This window comes from Macaca mulatta, chromosome 3 (genome assembly GCF_049350105.2).
Source record: "Macaca mulatta isolate MMU2019108-1 chromosome 3, T2T-MMU8v2.0, whole genome shotgun sequence".
Taxonomy (NCBI): Eukaryota; Metazoa; Chordata; class Mammalia; order Primates; family Cercopithecidae; genus Macaca; species Macaca mulatta.
In genome coordinates, this window is record NC_133408.1 from 142,247,018 (window position 1) to 142,260,357 (window position 13,340).

A 13,340-nucleotide genomic window follows, 5' to 3' on the forward strand; every position below is an offset into this window, starting at 1 on the left:
TAAGCTATCTAGGAGGAGTGAGGACTTGATGAGATGTGCAATCTTGTTTAATGTGGCTAGGCCACTTATGTGTTCGACTGTGTAATACTTGCAACAACTTTGGCTATCACACCCATTACACAGATGAGAAAACTGAGTTTTAAGATCATTTGTCCGTCTTTCTCAAGGCCATTTGCTAGTTTTGATAAATCATAGATCTGGAATCTGAATGTCTTTCTACTTTCCAGTTCTGCCTACTATGAGATTATCATTTCAAATGGAGGGGGGCAGTGAAATCTGGGGAGGAGGAAGAAGCCAATGGAGAGCATGGAAGGTAGGGAAAGGAAAGGGGAGAATGATTGTTAGACTAGGACTCAGCTGTGCTGGAGCTTTCCTGGCTATGGAAAGTGGCCGCTATGTACATTTCCCTAGCATTACTGTTGCCTTCCAGGCAACTCTGCCATCAGCTTTGATAAGTCAGGCCTCAGTGAAAATGACTTCCCCCAAGGAAAGGGAAATTCATTTTGCAAAAGGCAGGCAGGCAACATTTATTTAAAGGAATATCAGACATGCTAATTCAGGCAAAGTGCCTGAACTTAACTAAGCCTTAGCATCAGTCCAGTGGCAGACGTGTGACTCACAACTTTACCTTAGTTTATGAGGCAAAGTTGTGATTTGCATACCTGCCACTGGCCTGATCAGTCTATTCATGGAAGTCATCAGAGCAGAAGCATAAGAGTCAAATAAAAATGGCAAAGGTAGTCTAAGATTTACAATCATTTCTTGTTTAGTGTGCCACATGTGCTTCTGAAACAGAACTGGTTATTCATCTTGTAAGTGTTTTTCTAGAGCCTGGTATATGCTAGGCATTGGGGAAATTAAGAACAAGGAACAATTGCTGCCCTCAGGAGCCCACAGTCTCTGGTGTGGGTATTACCATTATCTGTTTTCATCTGTCTCTCCCTACTAGACCCTGTGAGCTTCCTATGGTGTAAACAATGTGTCCCTTCCTCTTTGTTTCTGAACTCATGCCTAGCATAAGTGTAGCACATAGCAGGTGTTCAGTAATTACTGTTGACTGGCTGAACTCTGTACTGGCGGGATGCTCCAGAGGACCCCAGAGGCCAGGTGAGTGGCCAAGCCTCTGATGGCTCTATAGTACGTGTGAAAGGCCTTGCATGAATGGTCTTGTGTAGGGGTAGACTGAGGAAGGAGGGAGTCCCACGCGTGCACAGACATGACGCAGAAATGGAACAGGCACTGGGTGTACAGGCTGATGGGGCAATTCCCCAAATGAATCTTTGTTGGAAGCAGGACTCAGAGCCACAGGAAGCCTGGCGAGACCTGTGGGAGTCTAGGGGGACTTCTAGGAGCTCTGCTGGCTACTCCTTTCAGTGCAGCTTCTAGCAGTCCCACCCCCACCCTGAGGCTTTGGATCTGCCATCCTAGCCTCTTATGCTTATTAAATTAAGGGGTTCTGTGTTCCTGGCCTTTCCTCACCAGTGGTGCCTGGTGGGCACCTCCGTGGTGCAGTTGGTCTGGGTGTTGTGTGACTGCATTTCTCTTAACAGTCCCTTTCTATTTCTGGGTTCTGGCTGAGTTCTGGATTGGAGCAGTCCCTACTAAGATCACTGGATAAGTGAGGCGCTCCGCTTAAAAGGAACTAGAAAGGATTTCACTTTGTGCATGGGATACAAAGATAATAACGGTCATAGTTGGATAGTTGCCCTGCTAAGTGAAACTTGAATACTGTCATTTAAAAGCTTAAGTTTTGCCACTGCGAAGTGAATTCGTTCAGGGAGTAAGATTGAAACATTTTGGACAATTCTGAGTCATCCTTCTGTTTTTCTAAGTTTCCCTAGTCATAAAGCCTAATCTCTCCAGTGCTTCCCTCAATAAATCTATCAGTCTGTGGAAAATAAAAAGTAATAAAGGAGCAGGGGCAGAAGGGAAAAGGCAGGGTCTCAGGCCTACCTTCTTGGCTAAGAGCAGCGTGTCCTGCTTGCAGTCCTGAGTTTTGCTGCAGAGCCTGTCTGTGAGCCGGGAGACCTGTTCATAGATGAAATCCTTCTCCAGCAGCTTCTCCTCCTTCTTGGCCAGTTGTAGTTCCAGCTATGTTTGAAAATAGTTTCAAGAGGAAGAAAAAATGTCATCCAAGACAAAATCCTATTTCCTAATTAGAGCACTATTTCCCCCTACCCCTACAAAATACCTCTGGAAAGTGTTTAGAGCTGGGTTAAGTCAAGACTTCCCCTGCCCCAGCCCCTGTAGATACCTCTGGGAGTTACAGTAGGGCCCCCTCAGCTCTATCTAGCATCCACATCACCATTCTTCTGATGTGTTCCCATCAGGAAGACAAATTAATCCATTTAAGATGCCAGAATTACTCCTTTGGGCCATGAGAGAAAGGTGCCTTCGGAATCTCAAAACCACTGGTTTGGAACTTCTTTTGTCAAGTGTCTAAATCAAGCTTAGAATGTATGACTAGATTACAACGAAAGGACTATATTAGTGACTCGAATAACGAAGGATAGGTCTGTCAGCATAACATGAAACAGTACCGTAGGTATCTGTGAACTACATCAACAAGGGGCTACCAGATGCAATTTTAAGCAAGAATGTTTACCTTGTCTAATTTTTTGATCATTTCCTTTTCGGTCAGATCTTTCCCTGGAAGGAAGCGAGCTCTGTTCTCACCGTCAGGCTTTATGAACTGTTTCTCCAGGTCTTTAATTCTGTCTGTACACTGTGAAAACTATTAAGAAAAAAACATTAACTTTAAAATGAATTCTCTAGCTCAGTAAATTTGAAAATCACATTGCCTAGGGTCTTCAGAGTTTTTCAGGAGGACCAACCCAGACAAGGGTAGAAGAGAACTCTGTTTTCTTAACACCCCATCAGATGGGACCTGCTTAAGTGACGTTTACTGCTCATTTATGGTACTGCAATGATGATGTCTACAATTGACCATACAAGGTGAGGCAGTGCCTTCTGGGTCATAGAAAAAGCTGATTTCACAAGCAACCCTTGATTGCTTCCCATTTGTGTCATGTTCATGGGATGCTGCGTGGTTGCAGGGCTCCAAGTATACAGCCTAATATGGTTGGATGTGCCCCCTCCAAATCCCATGTTGAGTGAAATGTGATCCCCAATGTTGGAGGTGGGGCCTGGTGGGAGGTGTCTGGGTCATGGGGGCAGGGTGGGGCCTTCATGAACGGCTTGGTGCTGTCCTTATGATAATGAGTGAGTTCTCACTCTGTGAGTTCAAGTGACATCTGGTTGTTTAAAAACAGCCTGGCTCAGCCAGGCGCGGTGGCTCAAGCCTGTATTCCCAGCACTTTGGGAGGCTGAAGCAGGCGGATGGTGAGGTCAGGAGATCGAGACCATCCTGGCTAACATGGTGAAACCCCGTCTCTACTAAAAATACAAAAAATTAGCCAGGCGTGGTGGCGGGCGCCTGTAGTCCCAGCTACTCGGGAGGCTGAGGCAGGAGAATGGCGTGAACCCGGGAGGCGGAGCTTGCAGTGAGCCGAGATTGCACCACTGCACTCCAGCCTAGGTAACAGAGGGAGACTCCGTCTCAAAAAACAAAAAGCCTGGCTCCTCGGCTTCTTTCTTTTGCTTCCTCTCGCTACACAACGTGCCTGCTCCCCCTTCACTTTCCACCATGATTGGAAGCTTCCTGAGGCCCTCACCAGATGCAGATGCTGGCACCATGCTTCCTGCACAGCCTGCAGAATCATGAGCCAAAATAAACCTCTTTTCGTTATGTTACCCAGCCTCAGGTATTCCTTTACAGCAATGCAAATGAACTAATACACAACCTTCACCTCTTCATTGCAGGTTGTTACAAAGACCAGGGTAACTAGCATACAACACGCTGGACTTCATTTTGAAACACTTGGTTGGCAATGGGTTTAATGGCTTCCCAAAGAAGGAGAAAAACATTCTTACTCATTGAACCTACCTAATGTATGCTCTGTGAGGAACAGCCTGGGCTATTTGTATTTTTTCTGCTAAATCCCTAATATAGTGTCATATGTATTAACTGTATTTGTTGAATCAGTGAGATTTTGGAGGTGAATGAAGAAACATGGCTACTCCTAAATAGGCAGGGTAGCCACACCTAGTTCTTGTTTTATAGGGAGAGAGAGGTGACAATCAAGAAGCATTATTTTTCAGTTTTCCTACTGAATACCTGTGTAATCTCAGGTAAATCATTTGTCTTCTCTAAACTTTAGTTTCCTCACTTGTCAAATAGGAAGAAAAAGCTCAGTCCCACGGGGTTGATCCATCATGTGAGATAATGTATTTATGGTATTTTACAACATGTCTAAGACTGACACAGGTAGGCCGGGCGCGGTGGCTCACGCCTGTAATCCCAGCACTTTGGGAGGCCGAGGCAGGCGGATCACAAGGTCAGGAGATCGAGACCATCCTGGTGAACATGGTAAAACCCCGTTTCTACTAAAAATACAAAAAATTAGCCGGGCATGGTGGCGGGCGCCTGTAGTCCCAGCTACTTTAGAGGCTGAGGCAGGAGAATGGTGTGAACCTGGGAGGTGGAGGTTGCAGTGAGCTGAGATCGAGCCACTGCACTCCAGCCTGGGCGACAGAGCCAGACTTTGTCTCAAAAAAAAGACGGATACAGGTAGCATTTTTAAAATTTATGCTCCTCCTCCCTACAGAAAGAATTATAAATGGTGATCAATAATTTAACATTGTCCTTTTTCCGGTATCTACATTCCTTAAATGTCCTTAATACAGAATTGAAGTATACATACATATGTAATCAAGCATTTGTTGTATTTATTATTAACAATACTTAATGTTCCCTTTTCTTAATTAGGAAACTAAATAAGAAACAAAAATACAGTGCTTGCTTATAAAGGGGTGTCTCAATTTTAGTTTTCCTTTGGCATTTGAGGAAAAACTGTTCATGCTGTTTATGTAAAATAGTGTCTTCGTGTCCCAAAGTAATTCATGTGACTTCCAAGGTGCCTAAAATTGAGCTATCATTACAGAACCAGGAGAACAGACTCATGATAATCCTTGGATTAGACTGTTGGACAATTAAAAACTGTTTTGGACAACTGAAAAAAATGCAAACCTTAAGAGAATTCTGAAAATGATGCAAAAAAGGGGGAAGACTTAAAAAAAAAAAAAAAAAAAAAGACACTGTGGCTGTAAAAAACAACAGGATATGACCGGGATCTGGCACTGCAGAGCAGGGCACAGAAACGGCTTGCCTGAAGCTAGAAATTTCACAGCACATCCTTCAAGGGTACACATGATTGGTGCTGAGCAGATAATCAGAATTCACTCCGGTAGAGCAGATAACTGATAACTCATAGTCTGCATGTCTCAGGTGATGTGCAATCAAAATGATCAAAGTTCACCATCAGGTAGGGAGTGTAGTGTTATGAAATGTATAATATTTCCTTCTTGGGTAAAAGTGAATTTACATTTCACAGTAGATAATTGGTTTTATATAACAAAATGACATTTTTTTTTCTAAGAACAATTTATCCACTGAATGGAAGTATTGATTTGCAGTGAACACAAAGAATATGCTTATACAATAGAGAGGAAATTATTCTGTTGCAGATTTTATTGAATTTAAAGTTCTTTTATGTTGCTCTGCATCTTGATAGTGTAGGATGGGAAAAGATAGACCTGAAGCTTCATTTTGGGAAAAAGCCGGAGAGAGCCAAATTCTTCTGTAAAATGAAGTGGGGGCAAGTATGGAGTTCCTGGGGGCCGTCTGGGATGATGAGGCTGTGGAGGGAGAGGAGAGGTGAAAGACAAGCCAGTGAAATTGAGCTAGGCAAGGGTGCAGTACAGAGTATTAGCACTCAGGGAAGTGTCTCCAGTGATAGAGTGCCCCCAAGAAGAGCATGGATGTCTGATATCTAATTGAAGGGCTTTGCATTTCTGTAATGTAACCCCACATACCATTGCCCCACATCTTTAATAAAGTCTGTCCACAGAGGTCTCACATGAATGGTCTTGTGTAGGTATAGCCTGAGGAAGGGGTCAGTCCTGTGCCTTTGTGGACATGGCACAGAAGTGGCACAGGCACTATGTATGCAGGCTGATGGGCGATCCCTCAAATGAACCTTTGTTGGAAGCAGAAGTCAGAGCTCCAGGAAGCCTGGGGAGGCCTGTGGGAGTTTAGGGGGACTTTCTGGCCAATTGATCTGAATCTGGCTACACTTACTGAAGAAATGAATGGAAGAACTCATGGCTCAATTAAAAAAAAAAAAAAACACTTGAAATCAGAACATTGGCATATTTGTGCAAACTGAAAGAGGCTATTATCTATACAGCATATGCACATTCAAATGGCATAAAATATGAAAGCAGATCTATCATATAGTCCCATGAAATCCTATGAATCCCCTTGACATGATTAAAAAAAAAAAGAGGGGGGCCCAAAACTGTCCAGGGCATGAGCTAATGAAAACATTTACTTGTATGCCTAGAAAACAAATGAAAGGATTTCTCCCAGATTTCTGATAATTTTAACAGTAATTGTATCTTGGGGGTACAATTTTATTTTCTTCTTTATAATTTTTATACTTTTACAAAATTTCATTCACCACATATCTTAACTTTATTATCAGGAAAAAAAATCCAAATGCAAACCTGACATTTTAGAAAAAATGTTATAGGTTAGAATTTGTTCCTGCTACATTGAGTTAATGGGAACAAGTTTAGGCTACACAGTTTTCAGTTTAATTTTTAAAAGTTTCTATGAAGAATAACCCCCTAGTAACACATGTGAAGAAAGTAGCTTTATATTCATATTTTATTTTGTTTTTTCATGTTTTAGTTTTTTGGATTTATCCACTTTAAAAAAGGCCATGTCAGAGGCCAAGTTACTAAGCTATCATAGAACTACAGTGGTTAATAAAGAGTCAAGTTATATGTGACTGCCAACTACTAATAAGCAACAATCTCCAGACAATCTCTTGCTCTGGGGGCCAGAGTATCAAAAGAGTGCTGGCTCATCCTCAAGATCTATCCAGCAAGCAGCAACGACATGAGTATGCTGAGGGTAGTGAGAGTCTAGATCAGTGAAGTTTGAGCTATGAGGAAACTGAGCTAGAGATAAGTCCTGGGAGACTTTAAATTCTAAGAAAGGCAGAAAATGCCTCATGAGAAAAAAAAAGACAATGTGGAGTCTGGATGCCTGAAGCGCAGATTCCACCCTAGAGCAGCATTCATGTGCATTTTTAAACAAGATGGATTCTTACAGGTCCTAGAAATAGTATGGCTTGGTTTACATGCAAGAACTCATCTACAAACTAATAAAGGTGGAAAAAAATAAATGGTCTGAGGAAGTGTCCTGTGATCACTCACCCACCTGAATCTGGAGCACAGCTAGGTCGGCATCCAGGGACCTCTTGGCTGGCAGTAATTTCTGGGTAACACAAATTTGTCTTTGCTTCTCAGCAATCTTCAGTTTCAGGAATCGGATCTTTTCTTCCAGTAGATGTATTTCAATTTCTCCGTTTAGTTTCATCTTCTCTTGGATATTTATTTTTTCATAAAAAATGCATACTTCTTCTTCCCGCTCTATCAGCTGAACGCCACTGTGGTCAAATTCAGAGGTAGAGGTTAAGCGGGCATTGAGACCACCGTTTTACTAGTCATTGTGATTCCCTCTGGCTTTGGATGCAAGATATACATCAACACAGCATATACTTCCAGAGGATGACAGATAGTCACCAATGGCTTTCTAGTTAAATTACATCCACACTTTGGATTTCTCTAGGGATAGGAGGGTTACTGAGCCTCTCAAGTTTGAGGCCGACCATGTGGTTGGCTAGCCACAGTGTCTCTGAAAGTCCCAAAGGTTTTCCCGGGGTGGGAAAGAATGTCATTCCCAATGCACAAACAAAGTGATCCCATAGTCTGATTTTCTGCAGATCCTTTTCTCGGGTCAAACTTGCCAACTAAGGCCTGGCCAGAAGCACACAGGCAGGGGGCCAGGGAATGTAGTTCTGGTGTGAGTCTGCTCTACATTAAGTTGCTAGGCCCATTAGTTTCTTCTCAAGTTGAATATTTCTGATTGTAATTTCCCCATAAACAGACAAAAATCTATCCTTTGTAATCATGCCAGGAGAAAGACCCCTCCTTGAACGAAGAATATGGGGAGGAAACAAAGTAAGAATGTTCTAACCCTAGCAGCTTTGGTCTGCATGGCTGATCATGCCCCACTGATCTGAGTAGCACCTGGGTGTACACTGTTTGTCCAAAAGCTTTGGTTTGTGCCAGGAGCCAAATAGTATTTTTTTTCTCCCCTGGAGAAAAACCTACCAGCCCTTTGAAAATCTGCTGTTCTTCAAAGGACCCTAAAGGTCTTCCCACACACTATGCATATCTGTTATTTCAGAGTTCCTCCTTTAATTGCTTCTATCTATGACTCCCCTTCCTCAAAACATGCATGCACGTGGTTGTACTTGGCTAATCCCAGCTCTATATTTTGTCTGTTTTCCTTTCAAAGGCTCAGGATCAAGTTCTCTTGATAACCGAAGCCAGGAGCAATGTTGTACCACATTTTTGTACTCTCAAGTTCTAGCACTCTAATGCCTTATACAGAAAAGCACACAATCAAAGTTTGATTAAAAAATTCTGATACCAGATGTCATTATCACAGGGCTCTGCAAATTTCACATTCCTATTTCTCAGAGCATAAGTAACTTGGGGGAACTGCTGAAGTAAACATTGATTAATGATATAATTACAGCCTGGAAGAAATAATGCTACTCCTAAAGGTCTTACTAACTTGCTGAGCAAATGAACTAGGAGAATGGCTGAGTAAATATAATAAGACCAAACCTACCACAAAAATGGGTACAAGTTCCACGCTTATTTATGTCAATTATGTTGAAAGAATCTGATGTTATAAGAGGCGCCCTGAATGACCACCTAGGAAAGGACATTGATCTTCAAGCAAGCAACTTCCCCAAACCCCTCCTCTTTGCCTGTTTATGAGGATGGTATTTCTATTTTTTTTTTTTTTTTTGGAGACAGAGTCTCACTCTGTGGCCCAGGCTGGAGTGTAATGGTGCGAACTCGGCTCACTGCAACCTCTGCCTCCCAGGTTCAAGTGATTCTCATGCCACAGCCTCCCAGTAGCTAGGATTACAGGCACCCGCCACCACACCTGGCTAATTTTTTGTATTTTATTAGTAGGGATAGGGTTTCACCATGTTGCCCAGGCTGGTCTCGAACTCCTGAGCTCAAGTGATCCCCCGCCTCGGCCTCCCAAAGTGCTGGGATCACTCCACTGTGCCCGGCATGAGGACAGCATTTCTTATTTTCAAGGGAAGCAACACACAGTCCCTTCTCTCCAAAGGCTAATGAAACCTGAATATCACATTTCCCTCACTATTCACTGTCAAGTCTAGGTAGAAAAAGAGGTGACATTCCTCAATTGGATCCCTGGTGCTCTGTTCTCACACCTGGTTTTTACCTTTCATTTCGATGCTGAACAGCTTTTTCATATCTTTTGCGAAGCTGCACCATCTCCTCTTCGATCATTGTGATCATATTGGCAAGTCTGTCAATGTTATTTAACTGGGCTTCCTTCTTTTCTTTCATTTCCTGAAGTTTTGATGCAATTTTGCGCACATCGTTTTGCATGCTCTCTCTGATGGTAACATTGTTGGCGTGTTTCAGCATGGAATTTTGTAGCTTTCTTTTAAAATAATAAGACAATGGGTAAGATGATAATTTTCTTTATTTAAAAGGAATGAAGGCTTCTGAAACACAAGCACTATCAAAGCAGACCTTGCTTTAGTGTAGCCCTTGAAATGATGATGCTAGTAATAATGATATTCATCTTATAATACTCTTCAGGAATTTTCATAATCCTTCCAGGTCTCAGATTTTCTCTCCTCCAGATTAGAAAATCTTTACTTTGTGCCCCAGCATTCTGCTGCCCCGCTTTATGAAAGCAAGAGACTGCAGTCATTCATTTATTGTCATTCTCAGGAGACTGCTGTCTTGAGGACAGAGATGGTTATATCCAATAATATCCATTGGACATAAGGTGGTACCTGACTCAGTCTATGGCCACAATAAATGCTGAATGAATGCATGGCCTCCATAAATGTATTTCATTTTCAAGTTGGATGAGAACCTGATTGGGAAATTATATTTTTCTTTTCATCCACCCCCGACCCCTGAAATGAGGCCACTTTATAATCGCTTTGTTGAAGGAAACTGGGCAATAATGGCCACCAGAAAATTAGATTATACCCTGATCGTGTACTGTTTACTAACATAGGTGAAAGAGTCCAGCAGATCTTGGCATAGGGTAAATAATAAATGAAGAAAACAACCATTTGCCAGACATTCTTCTGAGTGGTTTTTATATGGATTAGCTCATTTCATAGTAAAATGTCATATGAAATAAGGACTATTTGTATGGATAAGGAAGGTGAGCTCAGAGAGACAAGGCAGCTTGTCCAAGGTGACACAGGTAGGAAGTGGCAGGGGTGGTATTTGAGTCTGGACACCACCTCTTTCACCAATCTGCTATAATGTATTGCCTCCCACAACACATTAGACGCTTTAAATCTACAACCAGGGGATGTTGGTTAACAAACGATTTGATTGTTTTCTAACTTCCCAATCCCAATTATTAGATTTGTGCTTTTCTTTCTAATTTCTTTTCTTTCTAAAATCATCGTAGTAAGCACAGTTATATGTTACAGTTTTTCATTCGTTAAAAAAATGACTCCCAAACAGTAGAAGCATGATAGATTATCATCTATAAAACAAGATGCTTGAACAAGCACTTTCTCTGGCTTTCTAAAATACTATTATTTTTATTTTTTTATTTTTTTGAGACAGGGTCTTATTCTGTCACCCAGGCTGGAGGGCAGTGGCACCATCTTGGCTCATTGCAGCCTCTGCCTCTTTTCTATTGTATTATCCCCAGGATTTTCAGAGTTCAAATGAACCAGAAAACAGGCCTTTGAAAGGCCAGTAGTTATAACACTTACCTTTCTTGACTAACAGCACTATTTCTCAGAATTTCAAGTTCATTTAATGACATTTTATGCCTTTCTTTTATTTCATTTACTTTCTGATGAGCTTTGTGGAGTAAGTTAACAAATTTGTTTCTTTCATTTCGAATGGTGTCATACAGTTTAGCAAACTCTTTGAGTCTGTAAATACAAAGCGTTTACTGAAACTTATGAAATAAACATCAGGTTTTTTTCTCACCTAAATAGGTAAAACACCATATAATTACTTTACCTCCGATAAATTTCACATTTTTTCTTCTTGTGTATCCTGATTTCAAGATCCTTTGCTTTGATTTCTTTAACAATGTTGGTATATTTTTGCTGAAATGTAAAAAAAAAATGTCAAATAAATAACAACATATGAACACTCCCAGCTCTATTCCATATCATTCCCTTCCATTAAAGACAATTCTCCAGCCTAGGCAACATAGAGAGACCTCATCTCTACAAAAATAAAAAAATTATCTGGGTATGGTGGTATGCACCTGTAGTCCCAGCTACTCAGGAGGCTGAGGTGGGAGGACCACTTGAGCCCAAGAATTTGAGGCTGCAGTGAGCCATCGCATCACTCCGCTTCAGCCTGGGTGATAGAGTAAGACTCTGTCCCTCAAAAGTCTTTCTTGGCTTGCTGGGTTGTATAGATCAGGGTGAAGGTCTGAAAATCCCCTGGCTAGCTGAACTGATTCACATTGGCTAAGACAAACTGTTAACTGTTACCTAAGGAAGACAACAAACAAGAGAAGGGAAAAATCAAAAAGCCTGCATGGGTTGGGTTTGAGGAAAAGTTTGGAGGACTTTTGAGAGAGAGGAAGAGTGATTTTGAACTACACAGCTGGAATGGGTGAGCATAGAGTTTATGGAAGATAGATGAAGAAAGAGGATTCCTAGTAAGATTTGGTGGTATTATAAAGTGAACTCTCTGTGGTGCTTTGTCAGAGACTGAAGAAATGATTTGAAAGTGCTTTGCAGTATTTTGTATGTGGGGTGTTTTCCTACACAATAAAGCATCATATTGAGACCAGCTGTAAGGAGGTGTTACACATAAATATTTTAAAAGAAAGCAGTTACATTTCTAAAATTCTAAAAAATATATCAAGTGCTAAATACATTAGTTATGTTCTTTAAATCTAAAGATACTGGTTCTTGCATCTGGGATAAGAAACGTATTCAAAAATGAAGGACTTGCTGGTAGAAACCAGAGGAAATAGTTTGTCAGCCTTCTCTCAAGGACCGAGAGCAAAGCCCATTTGGTATGAGTGATTCGAAAGAAACTAGCTGTAGAGCCAAGATTGATGTGTAGCATTTTTCTAATGTTGTTCTCCATGAGAATAGGGGTCAGGAAGAAACAAATATTTAAATAACTGTACACATGAATAATAAAACAGATGAGAAAATGTAGTGTCATCTATTCTGTCTTGGGAGTGATAGCGACATTGTTTTTTTTTCTTCACCTTGGTCTTTAGGGATGTGGATGCCATGTGAACGTAAAATAGTAAGACTGACTGCCTTCTTATGAAAATCGCAGCTGAGTACAGGTAATGTTTCATGCACTAATTCCTAAGGCTACAAATACTCAAGGGATAAACATTTGTCCCTTATCAATTTCCATATCTCAAGAAGAATTGTCTTTTGTGGTTTAATATGAATTAACTCATTTAATAATGAGGTTTGCTTTACATAGATTAGTCACACGTAGATAACATGTACATCAGTTTTTGAGATTAATTGAAAATTATCTAATTCGTAAAACAGATCAGTGTTTATTTTAACAAATCAGTATACCTCTAGTGTTTCTATAATTTCTAAAGAGAAAAGGGAGGAAGTTTCTAACTAGGAAAGACTCACTTGAGTGGGATCTTCCCAGCCAACACCAAGTTGTCTTGAAAATGTTATTCTGGACCAGTCCCATCCCAGACCCTGACCTGGTGAAGATGGCTTTCTCCTTCCTTCTTTTCCTTCCTTCCCTTCTTCCCTCTCTTCCTTCCTTCCTTCCTTTTATTTTTCATTTTTGAGATGGCGTCTCATACCGTCACCCAGGCTGGAGTGCAGTGGTGCAATCTCGGCTCACTGCAACCTCCGCCTCCCGGGTTCAAGTGATTCTTCTGCTCCACTTCCTCAGTAGCTGGGATTATAGGTCCGCCAACATGCCAGGATAATTTTTTGTATTTTTAGTAGAGATGGGGTTTCACCATGTTGGCCAGGCTGGTCTCGAACTCCTGACCTCAGGTGATCCACCCGCCTTGGCTTCCCAATGTGCTGGGATTACAGGCATGAGCCACCGCTCCTGGCCCAAGATGGCCTTCTCACATCTCTCCT

The 13,340-nt window shown here is 41.5% G+C and overlaps 1 protein-coding gene across 14 annotated transcripts in view; it reads right to left on the reverse strand.

The window, feature by feature from the left end:
* CCDC146 (coiled-coil domain containing 146) overlaps nt 1-13,340 on the reverse strand; it is a 251,767-nt gene that overhangs the window by 61,055 nt on the left and 177,372 nt on the right. For all 14 annotated transcript variants that reach the window (XM_077997122.1, XM_077997119.1, XM_015134198.3 and 11 more), the window contains 6 exons: nt 11,257-11,345; nt 11,001-11,165; nt 9,464-9,688; nt 7,349-7,577; nt 2,606-2,734; nt 1,954-2,091 (listed from right to left, as the gene is read on the reverse strand). In XM_077997122.1, coding sequence (XP_077853248.1) covers nt 1,954-2,091; nt 2,606-2,734; nt 7,349-7,577; nt 9,464-9,688; nt 11,001-11,165; nt 11,257-11,345 — 975 coding nt within the window. The remainder of the gene's footprint in view (nt 1-1,953; nt 2,092-2,605; nt 2,735-7,348; nt 7,578-9,463; nt 9,689-11,000; nt 11,166-11,256; nt 11,346-13,340) is intronic.